Genomic DNA, 22,020 nt, shown 5'->3' on the forward strand with positions numbered 1-22,020 from the left:
TTACATAACTTACTTTTGGAAGCAAAACAACTTACATTTATATTTGTAAATTTATATAAAAAACGTTGAAAATTACTTATGTAATTTATTTTTTGATAAAAATTAACTTACTCGTCTAAGTAAAAAAAAAGTAATTAAAAGAGCCATCCCTAGTTAAAAAACAGATTGCTTGCGCCCTCCTCTTCATATCCCCCTCCCGCTCTCGAGTTTGAAATGATTGTCTGCGGCCGTGCATTAAAAAAAAGTGAATAAAATAAACTTCATTTTACGCGCGTTTAAACTATTAGATTAGGTTTAAACGCGTTTAGATTAGGTTTAAATATTCATCTTTTTAATAATTCCCTATCACTTAGTATGTTCAAAGAATTGCTTATTCACCAATCACCAGCAAAAGATTAGTATCGAATAAAAAAATGCAATTTCAAATAAATAAATAAAATTCATTTTCCCCTATAAATTAAAAACTGACAACAAAATTTTTTTTGCTCGCATTTCGTCTGTTTACTTACTGAAATTGTAAATTATTGAGGAAGTGCAAGGAACACTGATGCTCTTAGTAGATTAGAGATAATGCGGGTTAAACCTTTTTTAAAAAAATAAAAAGATATTACCAGATTTACCAATTATTATATGTATAATGAAGGTTAATTATAATCATTGCCATTTAATGTATTGTTGAATGTAATATTCTGGTTTTACAAAAATGCCAGCCATTATGGCTTTATTTAATGGTTTAATTTAATTAACAAATCATGAATTAACATTAATGGCAAATAATGATTTATTTGAATGTTTCATTTTTCATTTAAACCAATTAGTTTAATACCACGTAATTGTTAATTATGTGTAACCGATATCAATTTGAAATGAACTGTCATACTTGTAAACGTTATAAATTAAAGTTCTGGTGGCTAAAAGCAAGTAATTGACGCAAGTAAATTATCGCAAATAAGATCTTAAATAGAAAATAAACTTTAAAATTATTATAATCTAAATCTGTAGAAACTAGTAAAACGTTAATAAAAAATGAGTCTTTCATGGAACTGTTTTGTTTTACTATGCACTGTCATACTAAGTGAAGCTATACCGCTCCCACAAGGTAATTTTTTTTTCATTCATTTAATTATATATATGTAGTGTACTATATATTTAACGAGTTAAAGTAAATAAATAAATAAATAAATAAATAAGAAAAGCTTTAATTTTTTGAAATTATCATAATTTATCATTATTAATCATAATCACAGTTTTTCAATAAATTTATGTAATGAACTTTTTTAAACATTTAAAGTTTGAAGTTAAAAGCTTTTTATAAAACGATCGTTATGTGTCATTGCTTTTTCCTGTGTTTTATTTTTTTGTGGATTAACTTTTTGAATGTTTTGTATTTTATTTTAAAGCTTCAACAACTTGTGACAACGGCAAATACTACCCCGATCCAAACAACTGTAATAAATTCTTTATATGCAGCAATGGTCAAAAATTATCACTTAGTTGCCCTTCTTCATTAGCTTGGGATAACACCATCAAAGCATGTTTAAAAAGCTCAACTTTGTGTCAAGTTTCTTCATTGCAAGTTACTGATTTGCCATTAGCTGTTTCTGTTGCATCAGCTCAAATCTTAAATACTGCAGCTCTCACCAAACCTATACTTTCTATTGCTACTGAATCTCAGCAAGCCGAAACTCCGCAAACGTCAACTTCTGCAACTGTATTACCTCCAATAATTAATTCAGTTGCAAACAAAACTGATGTTCTCACGCTTGTAACTGATTCTCCACAAACAACCAATGATATATTAGAAATCTTTTCTTTAAGTTCTATAACAGATGTATCAAAACTTACTGCTTCAGTAATGAAAGAAACCGAACAACTCAAAACTACCAGCGAAGCTCCAATATTAGCTACTCAGACGTTCAATGATGTAACCTCAACTCCTGCAACTCATTCGCTTATGTCTAATATTGCTGATGTGAATAAAACTGAAACTAATGTAACTGAATCTCCCTTAGCCACCACTCATGTTGATGAATTGAGCTCGAATTCTGCACTTGATGTATCAAAAGTTACCGTTTTAGTTTTAAATGAAACTGAACAACTTGCATCAACTTCTTCCACATCTGATATTGAGTTTTCTACAATTTTAAATACAGATCTAAACAAAACTGATCTAGTTACGCTTTCATCAGAATCTCTGCAAGATGTCACTCAAATAACAGACGAGCCAAGTACAACTTCTGCGATCGTTGTTGACACTACTTCAAAAAACTGAACAGCTTTTAACTGACGTTTGTAAATGAAGTTTTAGTATTTACCTTGGCAATGAAGTTAACAAAAACTTTTTTAGTTTTATTTAAATTGCAAACATTCTTGTTAGCATGCTTCTGTTTTGTACGTTACAAGTTGTTATGAACTCAAAAAAAAGCTTTATTAAAAAGTGTTTTAATTAAAATATACATTGTTTGTTTATCAAAGATAAATCTTAAGTTTATACGTTTTTTATTAAATAATATGTGTATATATTTATTTCGTATTTTTAATTTATTGAGTTTGAAATAACTTTTTAGACAACATTTTTGAAGTCGAACGTACACTCTAAACCCGACTAAAACTAAATGGTTCTTTAAAGAACTTATAAAAGTTCTTCACGCTTCTGCCAATGGAGCACCCGTAAAGGTTCTTTGAAGAACTATTAAAAAGGGTTCTTTGTAAGAACCCTATATAGCCGTTCTTTAAAGAACCATTAAAGGGTTCTTGATACACCCGTAAAGATTCTTGAAAGAACTGTCTGTTCGATTGTGTACGGTACAAATCGTACAGAGGGTTCTTTAAAGAATCGTCTGTACGATTTACGATTTTTTCAATATATAAAAATGGTCAAAAAATACTACTTTTTCAAATTATAAGTTCAGTTCATTCCAGGGGACGATTAAATCAACAAATTATAAATATTATAAAATTATATATATATAATCTTCAATAATAATTTGTTTACTTTTGGCGGCTATTTTCACTTATTCAAATATATATATATATATATATATATATATATATATATATATATATATATATATATATATATATATATATATATATATATATATATATATATATATATATATATATATATATTATTAAAATATTTTAAATGAGAAAATACAACTTTATAATGGAACTTGAATCACGTACACTTGACGTCAGATCTGACGTCAAGTGTACATGATTCAAGTTCCATTATAAAGTTGTATTTTCTCATTTAAAATATTTTAATATTATTTGATCTATTTTTTTCAAAAAGATATTGATAACTCTTAAATAGACAAGAGTTGTATTTCCAGCAATATACAACATTTATCAATAAAGAAATACATATTTAAAAAAACAAACAAATTAAACTACCATACAAATACATTTTAACATAATTTAAACATAATTTTATACAAAAGAAATACTGTCTATGGACATTCCAAAAACAGCAATGTATTCAGTCAGTTGTATATTCAATATTAAAAAGGTAATATGAAGCAACAAAACACGATATCGCTAAAGAAACATCGACATCACTACGATGCTCGATTACTTCTCACCCATCCAACATAATACTGCATTTTATTACATCATTTGTATTGCTGAATAAAATTTGTCATCATTACTTCTAAAAAGAAATTGTATATTTTTATCATAACCTATTAAAAATAAAAGAAAGAAAAAAGGAATTCTCTTTCTTTATATATATTAACAATAATAATAAAAATTTAGTTTCTTTTACTTTGTAACTTAATGTGTTCGCCATTCTGCAAACAGTTACAGGACGGTCGTTATTTGATATACCAAATACAACATGCTCAAAAAACAGTAATGTATTTTTCAGTTGCACAGGGTATTCAATATTAAAAAGGTAATACGAAGCAAAAACACACGACATCGCTAAAGACACATCGACATCACTACGATGCTCAATTATTTCACAGCCATCCAACATAATACTACAGTTTTTTGTTGTTATTTTTTTCCTACTCGGCATTTTAATAGTTGGTGTATGCTGTGTCGGCTGGCTGTCAAATGTAACCAAAAAATCTGTTGATTTTTTAAACAATCTTGACAATACAAGAATCGCTGCATTTAAGATGGCATCTATAATAATAACTATATATATGTACATATATTTATACATATATATATATATACATAAATATATATATATATATATATATATATATATATATATATATATATATATATATATATATAGATATATTTAGCAGTTATCGCATCCACATACTCATCTTTAAACTTGGACTTAGCGAGATTAATAATTCTATTGCCCATGGCACCCATCCATTGGTGGAGTTCTTTATCAAGGTCTTTTCCAAATCTTAACTTCATTTCATTTATAAACTTTAAATAAAATTTAAAATGTGACTAAAGTTAGACACACAAATCAAAACATCGAAAAGGTTTTACAATCAAAACGATTATATTTTCATTAAACACTTTTTTTCCCATTAATTTATCACTATATACAAAAAAAAATTATATTAAAAATTATATACAATTTAAATAAATGATAGATATCTAAAAACAGTAACTTTTTTTTTAAATCTATATAAAAATTAAAGTAAACTTAAAAACCAACCAATCTTGCAATGGAAAGCCATGGATAAATAGCTTTAATATCAACTGTGGAATTCAATTCAAAATCCTTTACTCTAGTTGACCAACTGCGTTGTTGTCGATCAAGCAGCATATTGATGTCTGGGCGGAGCTTATTACTTTCAGTTTTCATGGCATGGTGATGTTTGGCCACAGTTGTTTCATCTTAACCAACAGACAGTATGTTTGGCTAAAAAATAATAAAATCCATTATGACAATAAATATTTTGTTGATAAAGAAAATTTACTCATTATTGTTCATAACAAGCTAGCTGAATGTAAAAATAAAAATGGTATATATATAAAATTACAATATTACCAAAGCTTTAACTTTCCTAGTACTGGATTGAATATCGGCATCTTCCTTTCTTTTGCGCCCTCTACCTTATTGTCCAAATTTTTCTTTTGTGCTCAGCAACTATGTCTAAATGTACCAAAGAGGGCTCGTTCTTTCTTGAATTTATTCTTCAAACTTTCTAGCAGTGATGGCTGTCATTTATAGGATAACATACAGGTATAAAGAAAGAAATGTATTTTTAAAACATGAAAATATAAATTTAGAAATCTATAAGTGTGTGTGTATATATATATGTATACACACACACTTGACACATGCCTGTCGAAAACAGTTTAGAATAGCCCCTGATGTATGTATGTATGTATGTATGCATGTATGTATGCATGTATGTATGTATGTATGTATGTATGTATGTATGTATGTATGTATGTATGTATGTATGTATGTATGTATGTATGTATGTATGTATGTATATATATATATGTATATATATATATTTATATATTCATTGCGTGTTCTCCCTAAATCAGTCCTTAAATGTACTACTCCTTGTGGGACTTACTTGATGTATGTACACTCTGCTTTGTCAATTAATAAATAAAAAATAATAATAATAATAATAATAAAAGAAAAAAACCTACACAGATACCTAACTGATTTGGAGAAGAATTATTTCTTGATGGAAAATCACTCAAGTAGGGATATTTACTCCAAATTGAGGCAAGCACATCTGAATATTGAGTACTTGAGGGGTACCTATAGAAAACTCTTGAAGATTAGTTATGACAAAAATTTTAGTTGTAAAAACTTGGTAAATTTTAGGCAAAAAACTTGATGCTTACATGGTATATTTACTTATATCATCATATAAACATTGCAAAAGCTGGTTCCTGCAACTGTTTCTATGAAACTGAAGAAAGCAACCATCTTTGGCATCTAGTGCTGCATTAACTGATGGGGGCAAAATAGGAATTTGATAGCGCAATGGCCATGGCTTCATTGTTCTAATCAATGACTAGACGTTATTTAAATCATCACATTGGTTGTGAGTCATTCATAACTTCTAAATTACTAAAAAAAAAATTGTCTATTTTAATCAACTTGGAAGAATAATTACAACCTAGGAAATAGGAACAAACATTTATCAATCACAACAATTAGGGTGCATCCAACTCCACATAATTGCAAAAATAGATCTGTCCCTATTCTTAACACTTTCTATTGGTTCTCACAAGAAACTCTGCTAAATAATTTTAAAATTAAATAAGATTGTGGGGGGAGGGGGCAGCATTGTCCTAAAATTAGCAACAAGACCCTTGTGAGAACCAATAGAAAAATTTTAAGAATAGAGACAGATCTATTTTTGAAAGTATAGGGCGTTGGATGCATTATAACAAAAATTTATCAAGTACAAATTAAAAAAAGTAAATTAATAGTTATCAAGTTGTTAACTCACTTAAAACTATTGATTGGTCGTGGTGCAGATGGAGTTAAAAGGTTGTTAATTATCTTTAATAGCATGACTTGTTTACGCATTGTCTGGCATAAACTTGACATCATTGACTCTGTTAACGACACCAAAGTTTTTCCATCAATATCTTCCTCTGCAATGAAATTTTTATACAAATTGTTACGTATGTGTTATTATTCTAATGTAACTTTATATTAAACTTATATTGGGCACCACATTACTGGTCATCACGCTCAAATGATATACTTATAGAACAATCACATAAATTGTAGTATCTTATAAACAATTCAGAAAACACTAGCTTTGATAACAAGCATAAGCTTTAACAACAACTTAGTAAAATCACATTGTTGCCAGTTAACTCAAAAAATAACTGACTGTCAATGACGTGCAAAGAATTGAGAGTTGGTCAAGTTTAATTTCAATAATATTATATTCAAATTTGTATATAAAAAAATCTAGCTGATTTGTAAATATCTGGAAGATATTTACAAATCATCCAACTACAATAAGTAATTTAAAAAATGGAGATTCCCGCTATTTATAATATTCTAATTATATTTATTATATTTACTAATTAATTTAATAGAATTTAAATGAAATTAATTTAAAGTTAAAGCTAAAAGTAAAATAACTAAAAAATATAAACACCAGAGTAAAACTTTATTACACAAGCAACAAATTTGTTAAAATAAAAATAGATATTATAAAAAAGAACATTATCTAAGAGCAACCATCTTGCAATACATAAACGTCAAGTAATTGGTGATCACAAACATCTGATGGAAAGCACAGTTTCAATGTTTCTTCTTCTTTATCTCTAAATGCATGCAAGTGTTCAGAGTATTTATCACAAACAAGTAATTTGCCAAAAAATACCCAGTGATGTCGAAATCTTATTATATGATAAACTTTGAAAAATAATGGAATTTCTTTAGCATGTGTTTGGGGCTTAATGATAAGACTAAATTTGTCTTCTTCTAGCCCCGGTCATGTAATTATTTTTTTATAAGTTACGACTGTAAATTTTTTTTTATCGGCAAAAGTGTAAAAAAAAAAAAAAAAAAAAAAATGTACTAAAGCTAAAATTACTGTATCATTAACATGATACTGGATTCCATTACTAACATAAGTACTACACTTCCAGACTGTTTCTTTATTATCCGTAACATGTAACCAAAATTAGTCAGTAGTTTTTCTTGAATGCAAGCTGCCAAATTATCAAATGTTATAGAAGAAAGATTATAAGTTTTCTCGCTTTCATGAAAATAATCTAATGATGCTATCTCCCAACATTGCCGCAACTGATGTCATTTTGCAAGTGAGTAAGCAATGTTTTTAAAATTTCGAATTGTAGAAGCCAACTTTTTAAAATATAAATGCTTTGCTTCAAAACGCATACACCATAAATATCGAAGTGGCCCATAATCATTAATAAGTCTAGTGTAATGAAGCATAAAATGAAACTTGGGTGTAAAATTATTTGGAAAATATTCAACAAAATTCTGCAAAAAGTGCTCTACTAAAAATTGCACATATGGCAATACAGCCTTGGAAATTTTCGCAGCAAAAATGTAATCAGCTATTTCTCGGAGCTGTAGATACAACAACCAGTACGTATTAGACTTTGATACATGATTGCCAATCATAAATGGCAACAAATAAAAGATACAATATTTTTGTGAAGCCGAGCCGATAAAATTAATTGATGAAGCAGAGTGTTCAACAAATGGTACTGGCTTATTCATTCTACCATTTCTTCCTATTTCAAAAATGTTGAGCTCTATATTCATTTGCTGTATAGAAATTACCTTCTCTTCTTTAAGTTTTAATAACAATAAACTGGAATTGTACCTTCCATCATATCATGCATTATATCAGGTGGATATAATGCATGATATGATGGAAGATAAAGATTGTGAAATGTTAAAATAAGGTAAATCTAAAAAAGGGCAACGTTTTTCAACACCATACATACTTGAAGAAATCTTATCAGGACCTAAAATAGTTTCCAGGTGGTATAGATACATTTCATGAGTGCGAATTGTTGTATCAAACTCTGAGAAAACTTTGTTTTTGTTTGAATACGAAGTCATACACTGACGACAAAAAAGACCCGAATTAAAAACCCGACGAAAACCAGCAACTGCATGCAACGACAGATTATCTGCTGAGATTGTTGCCAAACCTCCAAATAATTGTATTGTACTATAACTGACACTCCGTCATTTTTTAATGTTATTAAATCCTTAATTAACGCTTTTATTATTTCTTAGTATGTTTTATGTTTATTAATTAATTTTTCTTTTACAAGAATACATAAATAAATATTTTGAAGCCTTGAGATGTATTTTTCTTCGATATTGCCAAGATAAAAGTAAAGTGCACAAATTTTGTGCACTGTGTGATGAGCACCAATAGGATTGCAAACCTCGAATTCATCAATATAAAAATGAAGTCTTAAAGCATATTTGTCATTTTTAAAAACATTATGATTATTGCAAATAAAACCATCTGAATATGAATAAAGTAAATTTGTTTTATTAGAATGGTCATTTTCTAATTTTCGTTAAATAGAACTCCATACTTCTTCTTTTTCAATTAACTTTTTAAGCAATGGTAATATAGGAACATACTGAAAAGTTTCTTTTTTTATATTTTGTTTTTCACTGAAAGTTTCATTACTAATGACATTTTCAATATTAGCTGAGTTTTTTTCAATATCATTTATACAACACAAATTTATTTCAATTGGTAAAATAAGGCCTAATTTAGACTTACTAAAAGAAATAATTTTCTTTCTCGAATTGACAACAGATAAAGCTTGATCTAAAAGCAAATGACTGTTCAATAGTTCATCTAAATTGTCAGTAGATACAAAGTTTTTGCATAATTGCTCTTTTTTAATATTGTACAGAAACTGTTATTATAATATGTTAAAAAAGATTGAACTTCATTTGCCACATCAACTTGGACAACAGATGGTATGGAGTGTTTCTCTGCTATTCCAACAATAAACATAGCAAAATGATTCTGCAAACTGCTTAGTAACTTGTCTAATGGGGAAATAGATAAATTAGCTTGAAATATATCTAAATTATTGTTAGCTATATCAACTACTAAATCATCAGAGTTGCTTTCGTCAATAAAATTTTCTGAAATTTGGCTTTCCAATACTTCAAAAGTGGAAACATTAAACTCATTTATAGTTGTTTGAGAATCATAATAAGTAGAACTATGCTTATTTCGCATGTGCTCACGTAAACATTTGACAGATTTGAAAGAAGCAGGACAGCCATCAATATTACAAACTACAACATAGCCAGCTGTATGTTCATGCATAATATGCATATGTTCTAAATACTTTTGCATTGAATATTTACAAACACCACATGTAGAACATGTAAAGCAAACAACATTATTTTTTGCTGCCATATTTATTGAATTCAAAAAACTAAATTAAAGAGAAAAAGAAATAATAGTCATTAAAAAGTTCATAGTATTAGAATTGACTGAAAAAAAAAAGAAAATTCTAACCAATAATTTTATTTCTAAGTTCTGGTAGTCCTTTTACCTCTAAGTATAAGCAAACATCTTCAACGCTCCAATTCAAATATTCTCCCATTTAATAAATGTAACAAGGGATTCTATAATATAGACTATATATGTTGATGTGTATGCTATATTAGTTATATAAATATATGTATATAACAAAAAATAACTTTCTTGAGGAAATCAAACCAGATTTTTTTAAAAAGCTTAAAAACCCTACTTTTTTCAAATAAACAAACATGCGGATATCAAATATCATGGCGTATTAAAAAAAATTGAAGAACCTTAATTGAGGGTTCTTAATTTAATCTTACTTTGAGGGTTCTTTTTACTTCTTTGTAAATAACCCGCCGGTTCTTCAAAGAACTACCGTGAATGGGGGTGACTATGAACGCTTTTTGAACATTTTTGCGTTATGGAAGAAAACTGTTTGCCTAATCACTACCATTTTTTTTGCAACAGAACATTATGCTTTTCAGCTTTCTGTAAAAGTTGTAAGCCTGATCAACACTATGAAGTACATACCTTAGTTTTCTGGTTTTACACAAGTATATACGTATTTCCGAAACGGGGTGAATATGAACCGCCGATTTGGGGTGACTTAAAACACTACATAACGTTTTCATATTACAATAATACAAAGGGGGAAAATAATGTTAAAGATCAAACAGATAACAAAAAATTTATTGTAAATAGAACAATTTTTTTTAAAATTCAGTTCATGTTAAAAAATTAACATACTACTTTTAAAACCTAGTTTTTTAATATATTTATATGTATCACAATATTTACAAAGCTATCCTACATAAAATAGCACATCAACTGTCACTATCCTTCAATTTCTCAAATGATTCACACATGCTGCATACAAAGTTGATATTTTCAATATTGAGCTCATAAAAATAATCTTTATCATAAATGAGGCTACAACACTGGAGGTGATATGGTTTACTGCAATTATCGCATTGAATCCATACATCATTGCTTAACTCTACCCACTTTTTGTTACATAAAGCACAGTACCAATTACTATCTGTGTTGTTGTTAAGCTCTGTTGAACTTGATGGCATTGAATTTTCTAAACAATGAATTCTTTTACCTGGTTCCACCTTTGGACCACGTGGTTTGCGTTTTGCAGGTGGATTTGCGCCTAATCCTAAATTATTTTTTAAAATATCTAAAACAGATTCATTAAGAATCATTACGGTGTCTTTACCACCAGGATCTTTATGTTTTCCTGGAAGGCGTTTTATAACCTCTGTTTTGTCCATAGATCCCCGTTGCTCTAAATCCGCTAATCAAAGTTTCTGGACGCAAAGTGTTATTCAATTTATTTAAAAGCGTAGGTAGGTGTTTGGGATTGCTCCTTTGATACGACTTTCTACTCTCCACTTCAAAAGAATACTCCTCCACGACTGCTTTAATCCTCTAAATACAGCAACATCTAGTGGTTGACAGAGATGAGTTGCATTTGGGGGCATTGTTATACACTTGATGTTATGTGTGTATTTTTGTGTGTAATTTATTTTCCAGAATAATATGAACAAGGTAAATTTACAATGAATATATTACTGGTAGGACTTCCAGAAGATCACATGATCTTATCATGAAGCCCTTTACAATCTATATATAAAGAAGGTCATACATTAAAAAATTACATATGCGTTATAATACTCTTCAGATGTTAAGCAAGTTTAACATAATATTTTATAATATGGGTATGTAACATTCTCAATATTGAATATTATAATATAAAGTATTCAATATATTTTGTATAAATTATATTCTTCATACAGTAAACAAAAATAATGTATTAAATCATATAAAATTGAAATACTAAAAATAGATGAATATATTTTGTGTTGAAAATATTATTTTTTTTAATTTCTTTTTAAAGGAAGGAAAAGACCACTTGAAAGAAAAATCAAAGTTAGGTAATACTATTTTATTCCAGAGAAATGGACCACGATAAGAAATACAAAACTGGTTATTTTTTGTTTTGCAAAATGGCTCTTGAATAGTTTTACTACAACGAAGTTCATATTTGTTTTTGGGTTTCAAATTATAGAGATTAGTAAATACACTAGGAGATACATTTTCTTTACATTTAAACATAAAACATAAAATATTAAAAATATTTAGTTCGTATATATTTAAAACTTTCATTTCTATAAGAAGTGGTGTTGAGCTTGAAAAACGATTTGCAAAATTAATTATGCGAGCTGCGTGTTTCTGATGCCGATAGAGAGATTTAAGTTTGGTTTTGTGAGCGCTTCCCCATATAATATTAGCATAGTTTACATGGCAATGAATAAATGAATAGTATAGTTGAGTTAGTTGTTGTTTATTTAGTATATATCTAGCTTTATATAGAATTCCAATGCTTTTAGCAACTTTCATGGAAATATTATCAATTTGTTGATGCCAAGATAAGTTTTCGTCTATCATGACTCCTAAGAATTTTATAACTTTTTCTCTTTTTATGATTGTATTGTCAATTAATAAATCAGGCAAGATATTTTGGATTCTCTTTTTTTTTAGAGGTTGGGTAAAAAAGTAAAAATTTTTTTTTATCTGTATTCAAAGATAATTTATTTTTTCTAAACCAATATGATATTATTTTTAGTTCATAATTCATTTTACTAAAAAGTATATCTATGTCTTCGTGCGACTGAAATAAATTCGTATCATCCGCAAAATTTACGGTCGTTAAGTTAGAAGCTTTGTAAAGATCATTTATGTATACTAAAAATAACAGTGGCCCAAGTATGGACCCTTGGGGGACACCACATGTTATATTCGTTATTATTTGCGATGAGGATTCTTTATTATAAACAAATTGTTTGCGATTACTTAGGTAGCTTTTGAACCAATTTAGGGTTTTATCTACTACACCGTAGCTCTCCAGCTTTTTAATTAAAATATGATGATTAACAGTATCAAAAGCCTTTGACAAGTCAATGAATACGCCTAGTGTGAATTGAGAATTCTTAAATGAGTCGGCAATACTGCGCGTTACTTGGAGAATAGCGTGTTCAGTAGAATTATTTTTTTGAAAACCAAATTGATTTTTATAGAGGAGTTTATTATCAATAAGATGAGTGTATATTCTGTTATACATTATTTTTTCCAATATTTTTGAAAAGACAGGTAGAACTGAGATAGGACGATAGTTTGTTATATTTGTATGATCACCTGTTTTAAAGATTGGAATTATTTTTGCTATTTTCAAACTATCTGGAAAAGATCCTTGAGTAATAGATGCTTCAAAGACTTTGAAGAGGATATCTTTGATCACATTAAAAGAGTCAATTATAATATTTCCATTTATATCATCAGGCCCAATTGCTTTATTCCTTTTAAATGATTTAAATGCTATTTCAAATTCATAATAACTTAGATTTGAAAAATTTATAGTTGAACTTGGTGACGATATAAATTCGTCAACAGAGTTGTTGCCTACATAAGGAATCTTATTTGATAGGTTATTTCCTATTGTTGAAAAAAACTTATTAAATTCGCCAGCTATTTCACTTGAATCGGTAACTAATTTATTTTCTACTTTTATAGCATTCGGCATCGAATTTGTGCTTGTTTTATGTTTGTTGAATCGTGGCTTCAATAACTTCAGGAGAAAAATGTGAACCAAGATTATCCCCAATTAACAATGTTGTTCTGGCTTTTGAAATAGCAACAGGTAAGTATATTTCCATAAACCATCTAGTAAATGTTCTGCTATCAAACCACCCATTAGGAGTGATGTCATAAACAGTTCCCGGTGGTCCACCTTGAGTCCAACCCTAATAAAGATTCTTTGCTTTATAAACAACAACAACCATGGGCGGCAAAAACTCTCCGACAGCATTGCCAGAAAACATTAAACTGGTCGACTGCTTTGAATATTCTTGTTTTTTTTCAACACAATTTCCATGGCCACGACGAACAATAACGGATTTGGACCCTGGATTATCTGTTATATTGGTCTCATCATAGTTGTAAATATTTTCTGGAGGTATATCCTTTAACTCTAGGTACAAATTATCAAAATATTTGTTAAGGGTTTCTTCGTTTACCACGGCTCTACTATGTTTTACATTGTCTGCAACCCTATTTGTTAAACAATGTCTCTTCATGAAAGACTGAACCCAATCTACCCCAGGCATATTATTTTTGAATCGAGCGTCCTTTATCTTCACTTTATCACAATAAGATTTGATTAAAAGTCTTATGCCCAACGAATCAAATGGTACTCTCCAGTCAGTCATATGAATAATTGTTTGGACAAATAAATTTTCAATTTTACAATCAAGTCTGGTTTGTCCGCCATGCTTTTTAGGAACTTGATCCCCAAGCTTTACTTTTTTATGTAATGTTCCTAATGGAAGCCTTCCTTATGGTAAATCCATGGTTTTTTACTTTAATTACAGCTGTTTCTATGTCTTTTTTTGTGTAGCTTGTTTTATAACCACGACTATTTTCCTTTCTTTTGTAATTTCGAGGCATAGTTCCTAAAATTTACAAAGAAAAGCCTAATTTCGTATTTAAAAAAATATCATTTTAAAATGAGCTTTTAACCGGATAAAGGCAAGCTATACTTTAAATTATTATTTTATTAAAACATTATGTACCTGAGCGTGATGCGAGCCAACTTTAATGACGTTTAGATGTGGGGTTCTTAAGATATTCCTTGATAAGTGAGTTAATTGCCCTAACCACGTAACTTGCAATGTTTATATGCGATGGAGATAAGACGGGAAAAGATAATTTTGAGGGCATCCGAAAATTATCTTCAACAGATTATTTTTAAGGCAAGTGAGTAAAAAAATTTCAATTTTTGGCTATATTTTATGTGCTACTTCATCATTTAGTAAAACTAGTACTGGTGTTCATTTTCACCCCGCTGTTCATAGTCACCCCCGATCACGGTAGTAAATAATATTTAGAACCCGCGAGTTCTTCAAAGAACCTTAAGTTTTCTCCAAGAACTTATAGGTTCTTCAAAGAACCGCGAAGAACCTTTTAGATTAACAGTGTATCCCTCGAGTATCCCTGGAGTAATAATATATTTTTGTTTAATATTCGATTTTAATAATTTTATTTTTTTAAATACTTAATTTAAATAATTTAAAAATCTTTTATTAAACTAAATCGATAATAAAAAAATTATCAAAACTCAAAAATATTATACAATTTAGTGCCGTAAGAAAATAAAATTGTGAAACCGATTACAAATTATGGAAATTACTAATTGAAAATAATTAAAATATTAGGATTATGAAACTGTTTATTAACATGAACATTTAAATTTCAAATTTTCTGAATAGTCTCTATCATTGAATATTAATAATAAACTAATGGGATTATTTTTCCATCTATATTGTAAAAAACGCCTACTTTCTTGTAACATGCTATTTTATTGATAATGTCATTATTAAAAAATTTTTTTAGGGTTTACATCGACAAAAATCATACATGGAAAAGCCACATTGCTAACTTGTGCGGTAATATTTCAAAAAATATCGGTATTTTATACAAAATAAAAAGCCTTTTTAACAAACATTTATTTACCCAATCATATTAGTTTTGAATTTGTTTTCATTTTAACTATGCAAATAGTTGTCCTAATTGAAACAGCTCCTTGTTAGCTTCGGAATAAGGTAAGGTGTGGAACATTTAACTTTATTCTGAAACAACAAAATCCTTTACTTTTATGAATTTATTATATTTTAGAGGGACTATTTTTCATTATTATATCGAATAACATTATATCGAACTTTTATATCATTATTATATATTTATATCATATATTATATATTTATAACATATTAACTTTATATCATTATATCGAACTTTTAGTATTGGAACTAAAAAACTGCACGCATGTAAACAAAATTATTATTTTTTGAACTTTTTTTTAAGTTTAAAGTAACATTAATGATTTATATAAACTTAAAAAGATTTTGAGTTTTTATAGTTAAAACTTTTTAAAAAATATTTTATTTTTTTAAACTAATTTCAGTGTCTGATTAAGATTTGTCACTGCTGACATCTTCGTCGCTTGTTACTTGCAATGTGTTTTTATCGAGTTCTCGGTAAGGCTTTACTACTGAATAAACTTGTAGGGTCAATTAGTAGCACAACAAATCTTTCAATTAAGTGGAACAAATTGATGATATTATACTTTGAGAGACAATAGGAATTTGATTGCAACGCGTTAAAGAGATCTTGAAGTTTTCCCCAAGTTATCCAGGAAAGTTTATTTTTTCTAGTAAAAAATGAAACTCGATCACAATCTGTCATTGGGTGAAATAGAGGTAAAAACTGCTGCTTAGGGCCGAAATATTCTACAAGATCGTACAAGAAATGAAGCGTTGGATCTTTCCAGTACCGAACTATATCCATAAATCTTCTGTAAAACTACAGCTTATGAAAAAGTCCTAAACCTAAAATTAGAAAAATATATTTGGTGCATTGAGCAACTGCTATACATATTGACATACTCTTGATCGTTGTAAAGCGCTCAATTTTTAAGAAATAAATATTTTTTTAAAAACAGAGCGTTTTATACTTAATTTTAGAAAAAACGACTTTTAATGGGGCTTAAAGTTTCATGTCTATCCGCAATCATCAGCTATGAAGAACAAAATCAAAAATATAAAAAACCGTTTAAAAATTACATAGGGGAGAACGGGGTGAGATGGGACATGGGGTGAAATGGGACTTGGCAATATCTCAGTGAAAAATTTAATAAAGCAAAAGTTTTTTATATATGTTATAAGTTTGGAATAGCTTCTTCATATTATTGTGTTTTTTAAGTTTCAGAAGTATTTTTTTTTTGGATTATTTGCAAATATGTAAATATCTAACAGTTTTCCTGGATTTTGAAGACATCATTAATATAAAATATTTATGTGTTGTTTGCATATATTTTTATGTTTAATGGTTTTTAATTATTCACTATTGTTTTATTTAACTACTGAAGAAATATAATTAGCATATGGCTACGAGAACTATATAAAATAAAGGTTTTCTCACACCTACTAGTGATGGGGTGACTTGGTACAGGAGAATTGGGGTGAAATGGGACACTGTTCAATTTTATCATTTTTCTAATTTACTGTACTTTAACTTTTATAATCAATATTTTTGTAAAAAAGCAAGTGAACAGAAAATCATGTTTATGTTTATGACAAGATTTCAATGTTTACTTTATAGTAAAGTGTTTTTTATCATAGAAAATAATAATAATTATATTGGATTTCTTTGTTACTATGTCCTGAAGACATCTTTCACAGAAAGTATTGTTTTAATGCCAATCATTTTTGTATTTTAAATTCAGTTTAAATAAAGTTCTTCACTATTAGCCTTATTAAATTTAATCACATTATAAGTTTTATAGGGTTGTGAGACTATTTTATTTTCATTAAAATAAATTTAAAAATTATAGCCTAATCTGGATTTTGGTTAATGCAATTAAAAAGATCATAATTATTTTTAATAATGGAGTGAGTAATATGAGTAATAGTTTTTCAGATGCCAAGCAAGTACAAACGAGTGACAAGTCGGTTAAAGCTGATGCTCATACAATAAAAGCTGCTGTGATGCCTGTCGAATCTGGCAGTTTATCACTACGAGCAGCTGCACAAGAGTATACAATTTCAAAAACAAGTTTACAGCGGAAAGTAAAGGTTAATAAAGAAACTTCTTACAGTAACTTATACTTTGATGAACAACATAAATATATTATTATTTAAGACACAAGAAGATGAACTTTCAATATATCTTCGTCAAGCATCTAATATGCATTATGGACTTGATGTTAGAGAAACAAAGCAACTTGCATATCAATACGCAATTAAAAATGACATTAAAATACCAGAAAACTGGAAAAAGAGTGAAACAGCTGGAACTGAATGGTTTTATTCATTCTTAAATCGTACAAAATTATCTATTTGTACGCCAGAAGCTACCAGCCTCAGTCGAACAACTAGTTTCAATCGCACAAATGTAGATACTTTTTTCAAAAACCTTGACAGTGTGCAGAAGCGCTATAACTTTTCTGCTGATTGCATTTACAATATTAATGAAACAGGTCTGACAATTGTTCATAAGCCAGTGAAAGTGATTGCTGGTAAAGGAGTAAAGCAAGTAGGACAGGTAACTTCTGCTGTAAGGGGAACCCTAGTTACAATGGTGGGTTGCATTAATGCCCTTGGAAATTTTATTCCACCGTTTTTGATATTTCCTCGTGTCTACTTTTTTAGCCATATGCTTAAAGGTGCACCAACAGGTACAAAAGGTGATGCTAATCCTAATGGATGGATAAATACAGAATTTTTTTTGAAATGGTTTGATCATTTTGTGGAGTATGGACATTCTAGCAAGGATCATCCATTACTTTTAATAATGGACAACCACAAAACTCATGTATATTGATTGAACTGATGAATAAAGCTAAGGAAAGCAATGTTGTGCTCTTGACATTGCCACCCCATTGCAGCCACAAACTCCAACCACTTGACAGATCAGTATTTGGGCCATTAAAGAAATTTTACAATTCAGCATGTGATTCATGGTTAAAGGCACATCCAAATGCTCCTATGACGATATATGACATTTCTGAAAATATAGGAATAGCTTATACGAGAGCCTTTACTTCCCAAAACATTCAAAGTAGTATTAAAGCAGCTGGCATTTTCCCGTACGATCCATATGTTTTCAGTGATGTCGACTTTTTATGTTCTTATGTATCTGATCGACCAATTCCAGCAAATGACAATTCTGACAAACAAACAATCCCCAATCACTGTGTATTGTATCTAAAGTTATTAATGAAAATAAACAGCAAATCAGCACTTCTGTCTACCATTGGACAGCAGAAGATATAAGGCCATTTCCAAAAGCGGGTGAAAGGGTGGCAAAGAGAAAAACTGCAAAAAGAAAATGTTCTAGGTCTCTGGTATTGACTGACACACCAACAAGAAATGAACTAGTTGAAAGTTTATCAGAATGTAAAAGAAAAAAAGAAGATAAAGATAAGAAAAAGGAAAAAAGTTACCCCCTCAGACATCAACATAATTTTGACTCAATTTAAACATCAAGTAACCTATTGAACAAAGTTACAAATGCATTTAGAATGGTATTTTATTTTTGTTAAACATAAATAAATTTTGTGTATTTTTATGTTTTATAAGGACTAGAATAAACAATAAAATAATGCTTAAAATTATTTGTTTCTATTTTTGTCCCATTTCACCCCAATCATTGTCCCATTTCACCCCAATATGGGGTGACATGGGACAAACAGTGTCACTTTAAAAAACCAAGCCCTTGAACTTAATTTGATGGTTAAATAATGGGTTTTGCAATAATTTAACATGACAATTCATTGGACTATAGTATTAAACCAATTTGTATGGTTTTTGTGTAAAATATAAAGCGCAGCACGCAAGCAAATTTTTTTGTCCCACCTCACCCCGTTCTCCCCTACTACGGTAGAATGAGTTCTGATGTTTAGTACAAGAAGACGTAATGGTAAACTAATCTCCGCTATCAAATAATGAAAGGAGAAATTTAATTTTGTGTCTACATTTAGAAACTAATTCGCCTCTTTTGTTTTGCAGATTGTTTTCTTTGTAAAATAATATTTTGAATTTTTCGTTTAAACAAAGCTTAAAAATTTTTGACGCAGGATTGTATGATTTACAGCGTTTAATAATATTCCACTTGATTGAAGATGTAAAATTGTTTTCTTTTAATTCCCATACTTCCCTAGACAACTCAGTGTCATTTTTGTTTTTTTTTATGTTAAATGATTTCAGTTAAATGATTTTTGTGTGAGTTAATAATAGATTTGATGTTTGGCATGCAGGAGTAGCTTATCTTAATTGTGTTTCTGTTAAATATTTTGTGTAGTTTGTGGTTTTTAGAAAGCATTTTCTTTGACAAGCATTTTTTTCTTATAACTATACTCCCTTTATCTCTGCTTTAATTTCGTTGTATGAATCCTTTCAGAAATGTTTCTACCGAGTTCACTGATCCTTTTAAAGTTACGCAAGGTCAACTAATTTAAAAGACATTTAAAACTAATATAAAAGATAATTTGAAGACAGTGTTGTCACTATCAGTTAAATTTTTCCATATGGTATTTTTGTATTTTTTGCTTCATTTTTATTGATTTATATTTTGATTGGTATATAAATTATTAGCTTTATATACCAATCAAAATATAAATCAATAAAAATAAAAAATTCAAATTTTTTTGCGATGGACGTGTGCTAGTTTACATATAGACTATTTGTGATCTTTTTATAAGCGTGTCTAAGTCTTAAAAGGAAAGTTACAACGCTATTAACATGTCTACCAAGTTTCATGCTTTTACCCTAAATAACTCAAATTTTGCACCAATTGACTGCTCTATTAAAAGAAGTCTTTAAAACATTAAATTGAACTCGTGTTCACTTAAATGCAATTAATTAGTTAAACGGAAAATACAATTAATTTGTATTTTCCGTTTTTGTTTCCTTTTTTTGTGATTCAATTCGAATTGCTTTTAAACTTGAAAAAATCTTTCAAGAATTTAATATTCAAAATTATATATTATGAGATAATTTATATGTAAGTTTGCATAAGATAGCGATGACGGGCTAGTTCTAAAACGTTTGTATTCGCATTATTAGGAAACTATTTAAATGTTATTTATGAATTTTTTAGTTTCAAACTAGATTTTTTAAACGTTTGTTATATTTGTAGTAAAATTACTTATAGTTGTTTTCTATTGTTTTCTATAGTTGGTTTACTTCAGTGATATGTCTTAAAAACGAAAAGGAAGCGCTGGTGCGGTAAAGAAGCGCCTTAAACAACTAAAGAAAAGATTGGTAGCGAAGATAAAAATCGCACTTTTTTATATTCAAAAAACAAACAAACTGTTTTCTCATCAAATTCTCATAGCACTGTCTCTACTGTTAAGAATACATCTCTTGCTAGCCATGCAACTACCACTACTACTTTATTTTTATTAGACCCTACTTCAATTTCAAGTGGTTTATACTGTACTTTTCACAAGTGCACTTACTGATCATTTACTTTAACACTTGCTGATCATATTACTACTGCTAATAACTGTTCTTCTGTTGACTCTGCATTTACTATTACTTTGGAAATTTCGAGTATTCTATAATGTCTTAAAAGGTCTTTTACTATATATAAAACTTGTTTTTCAAAACCAAACCTTGCATGCCGTTTCTTCTTTTCTTTAATTTTCCGCATCACGAAGATGCGGAAAATTAAAGAAAAGAAAATATGATATTTGAAAACCAAAATTTCATATATTTATACCATAAAAATCATTTTTAAATAATAAATTACCACAAGTTATCTAAAATTACAAAAAATTACGAGAAAAAATAGGAGTTGGTGTAACTTAACTTATATAAAAATGTTTTAAACACGTTATCGTATTTATAATATTTAAGCAATATGCAACCCATGTACAGCGTATCTATGCATGGGGCCATAAATAAACAGATCTCCAAAATAAATATTTGAATATCCTAAAAACATGCAGTATCGTTCTATGCATCATGTGTAGGTATTACAACTAAAGTTTTCGACGGGTACCTGGACAACCGTGTGGCTCGTTGGTTATTTTCAAATGACTGGTAACCGTTATATCATAAGTTTAAAGTTAATTTAATTCATTTTCATACTTTAAAACCATTAATCGTAATATATGAGTTTACCAATACTAATTTGGTATATAAAAGAAGATCTTTAAGATTTTGTTGTTAAAATTTTTAAGAGCTACGATTTCTTTATCACCATCAAAACATGTTTGGAATATTATTCGAGTTTCTGATTTAGATAATTACTTATTATTCCTTAATGGTTATTATTATACTCCTGTGTACAATGTTTTCCTTTACGTATAACAGAAGTTTATCCAACTCGTTTATTAATGTCTCTCGGACAAAAGCCTTTCAAAAAATGAAAGTTGGAAGATATAACTATAATACACGAGAACATGTGCATACATGCTTGGAGGCAC

General features: G+C 28.8%; 2 protein-coding genes across 12 annotated transcripts; one reads left to right on the forward strand and one right to left on the reverse strand.

Annotated features, from left to right (window-relative positions):
• Positions 1 to 897: 897 nt before the first annotated feature.
• LOC136080047 (mucin-17-like) lies at positions 898 to 2,409 on the forward strand. Its single transcript, XM_065796673.1, has 2 exons — positions 898 to 1,099; positions 1,401 to 2,409. Exons 1-2 carry the CDS (start codon positions 1,027 to 1,029, stop codon positions 2,270 to 2,272), a joined length of 945 nt encoding a protein of 314 aa, XP_065652745.1. The 5' UTR covers positions 898 to 1,026; the 3' UTR covers positions 2,273 to 2,409.
• A 905-nt stretch (positions 2,410 to 3,314) lies between these two features.
• Positions 3,315 to 10,449, reverse strand: LOC136080844 (uncharacterized). 11 transcript variants are annotated; one of them, XM_065798139.1, is made up of 8 exons: positions 10,289 to 10,449; positions 9,997 to 10,069; positions 6,408 to 9,876; positions 5,794 to 6,022; positions 4,973 to 5,707; positions 4,637 to 4,843; positions 3,770 to 4,134; positions 3,315 to 3,655 (listed from the first exon to the last, which is right to left on the reverse strand). In XM_065798139.1, the coding sequence occupies exon 3, from the start codon at positions 9,855 to 9,857 to the stop codon at positions 9,282 to 9,284; it is 576 nt and encodes a 191-aa protein (XP_065654211.1). In that variant the 5' UTR covers positions 9,858 to 9,876; positions 9,997 to 10,069; positions 10,289 to 10,449; the 3' UTR covers positions 3,315 to 3,655; positions 3,770 to 4,134; positions 4,637 to 4,843; positions 4,973 to 5,707; positions 5,794 to 6,022; positions 6,408 to 9,281. The 11 variants fall into 11 exon arrangements, with proteins under 11 accessions (XP_065654211.1, XP_065654210.1, XP_065654212.1 ...); XM_065798138.1 differs by having other exon boundaries at positions 9,960 to 10,069; positions 10,289 to 10,448; XM_065798140.1 differs by lacking the exon at positions 10,289 to 10,449 and adding an exon at positions 10,195 to 10,276.
• Positions 10,450 to 22,020: the final 11,571 nt, after the last annotated feature.

This window comes from Hydra vulgaris, chromosome 05 (assembly GCF_038396675.1).
Source record: "Hydra vulgaris chromosome 05, alternate assembly HydraT2T_AEP".
Classification (NCBI taxonomy): domain Eukaryota; kingdom Metazoa; phylum Cnidaria; class Hydrozoa; order Anthoathecata; family Hydridae; genus Hydra; species Hydra vulgaris.

Bases quoted from the DNA above. Each gene is read 5' to 3' on its own strand.
- LOC136080047 (XM_065796673.1), top strand. From the start codon at position 1,027: ATGAGTCTTTCATGGAACTGTTTTGTTTTACTATGCACTGTCATACTA. The intron at 1,100-1,400 runs GTAATTTTTTTT...TTTATTTTAAAG, and splicing joins AGCTATACCGCTCCCACAAG to CTTCAACAACTTGTGACAAC.
- LOC136080844 (XM_065798139.1), bottom strand. From the start codon at position 9,857: ATGGCAGCAAAAAATAATGTTGTTTGCTTTACATGTTCTACATGTGGT.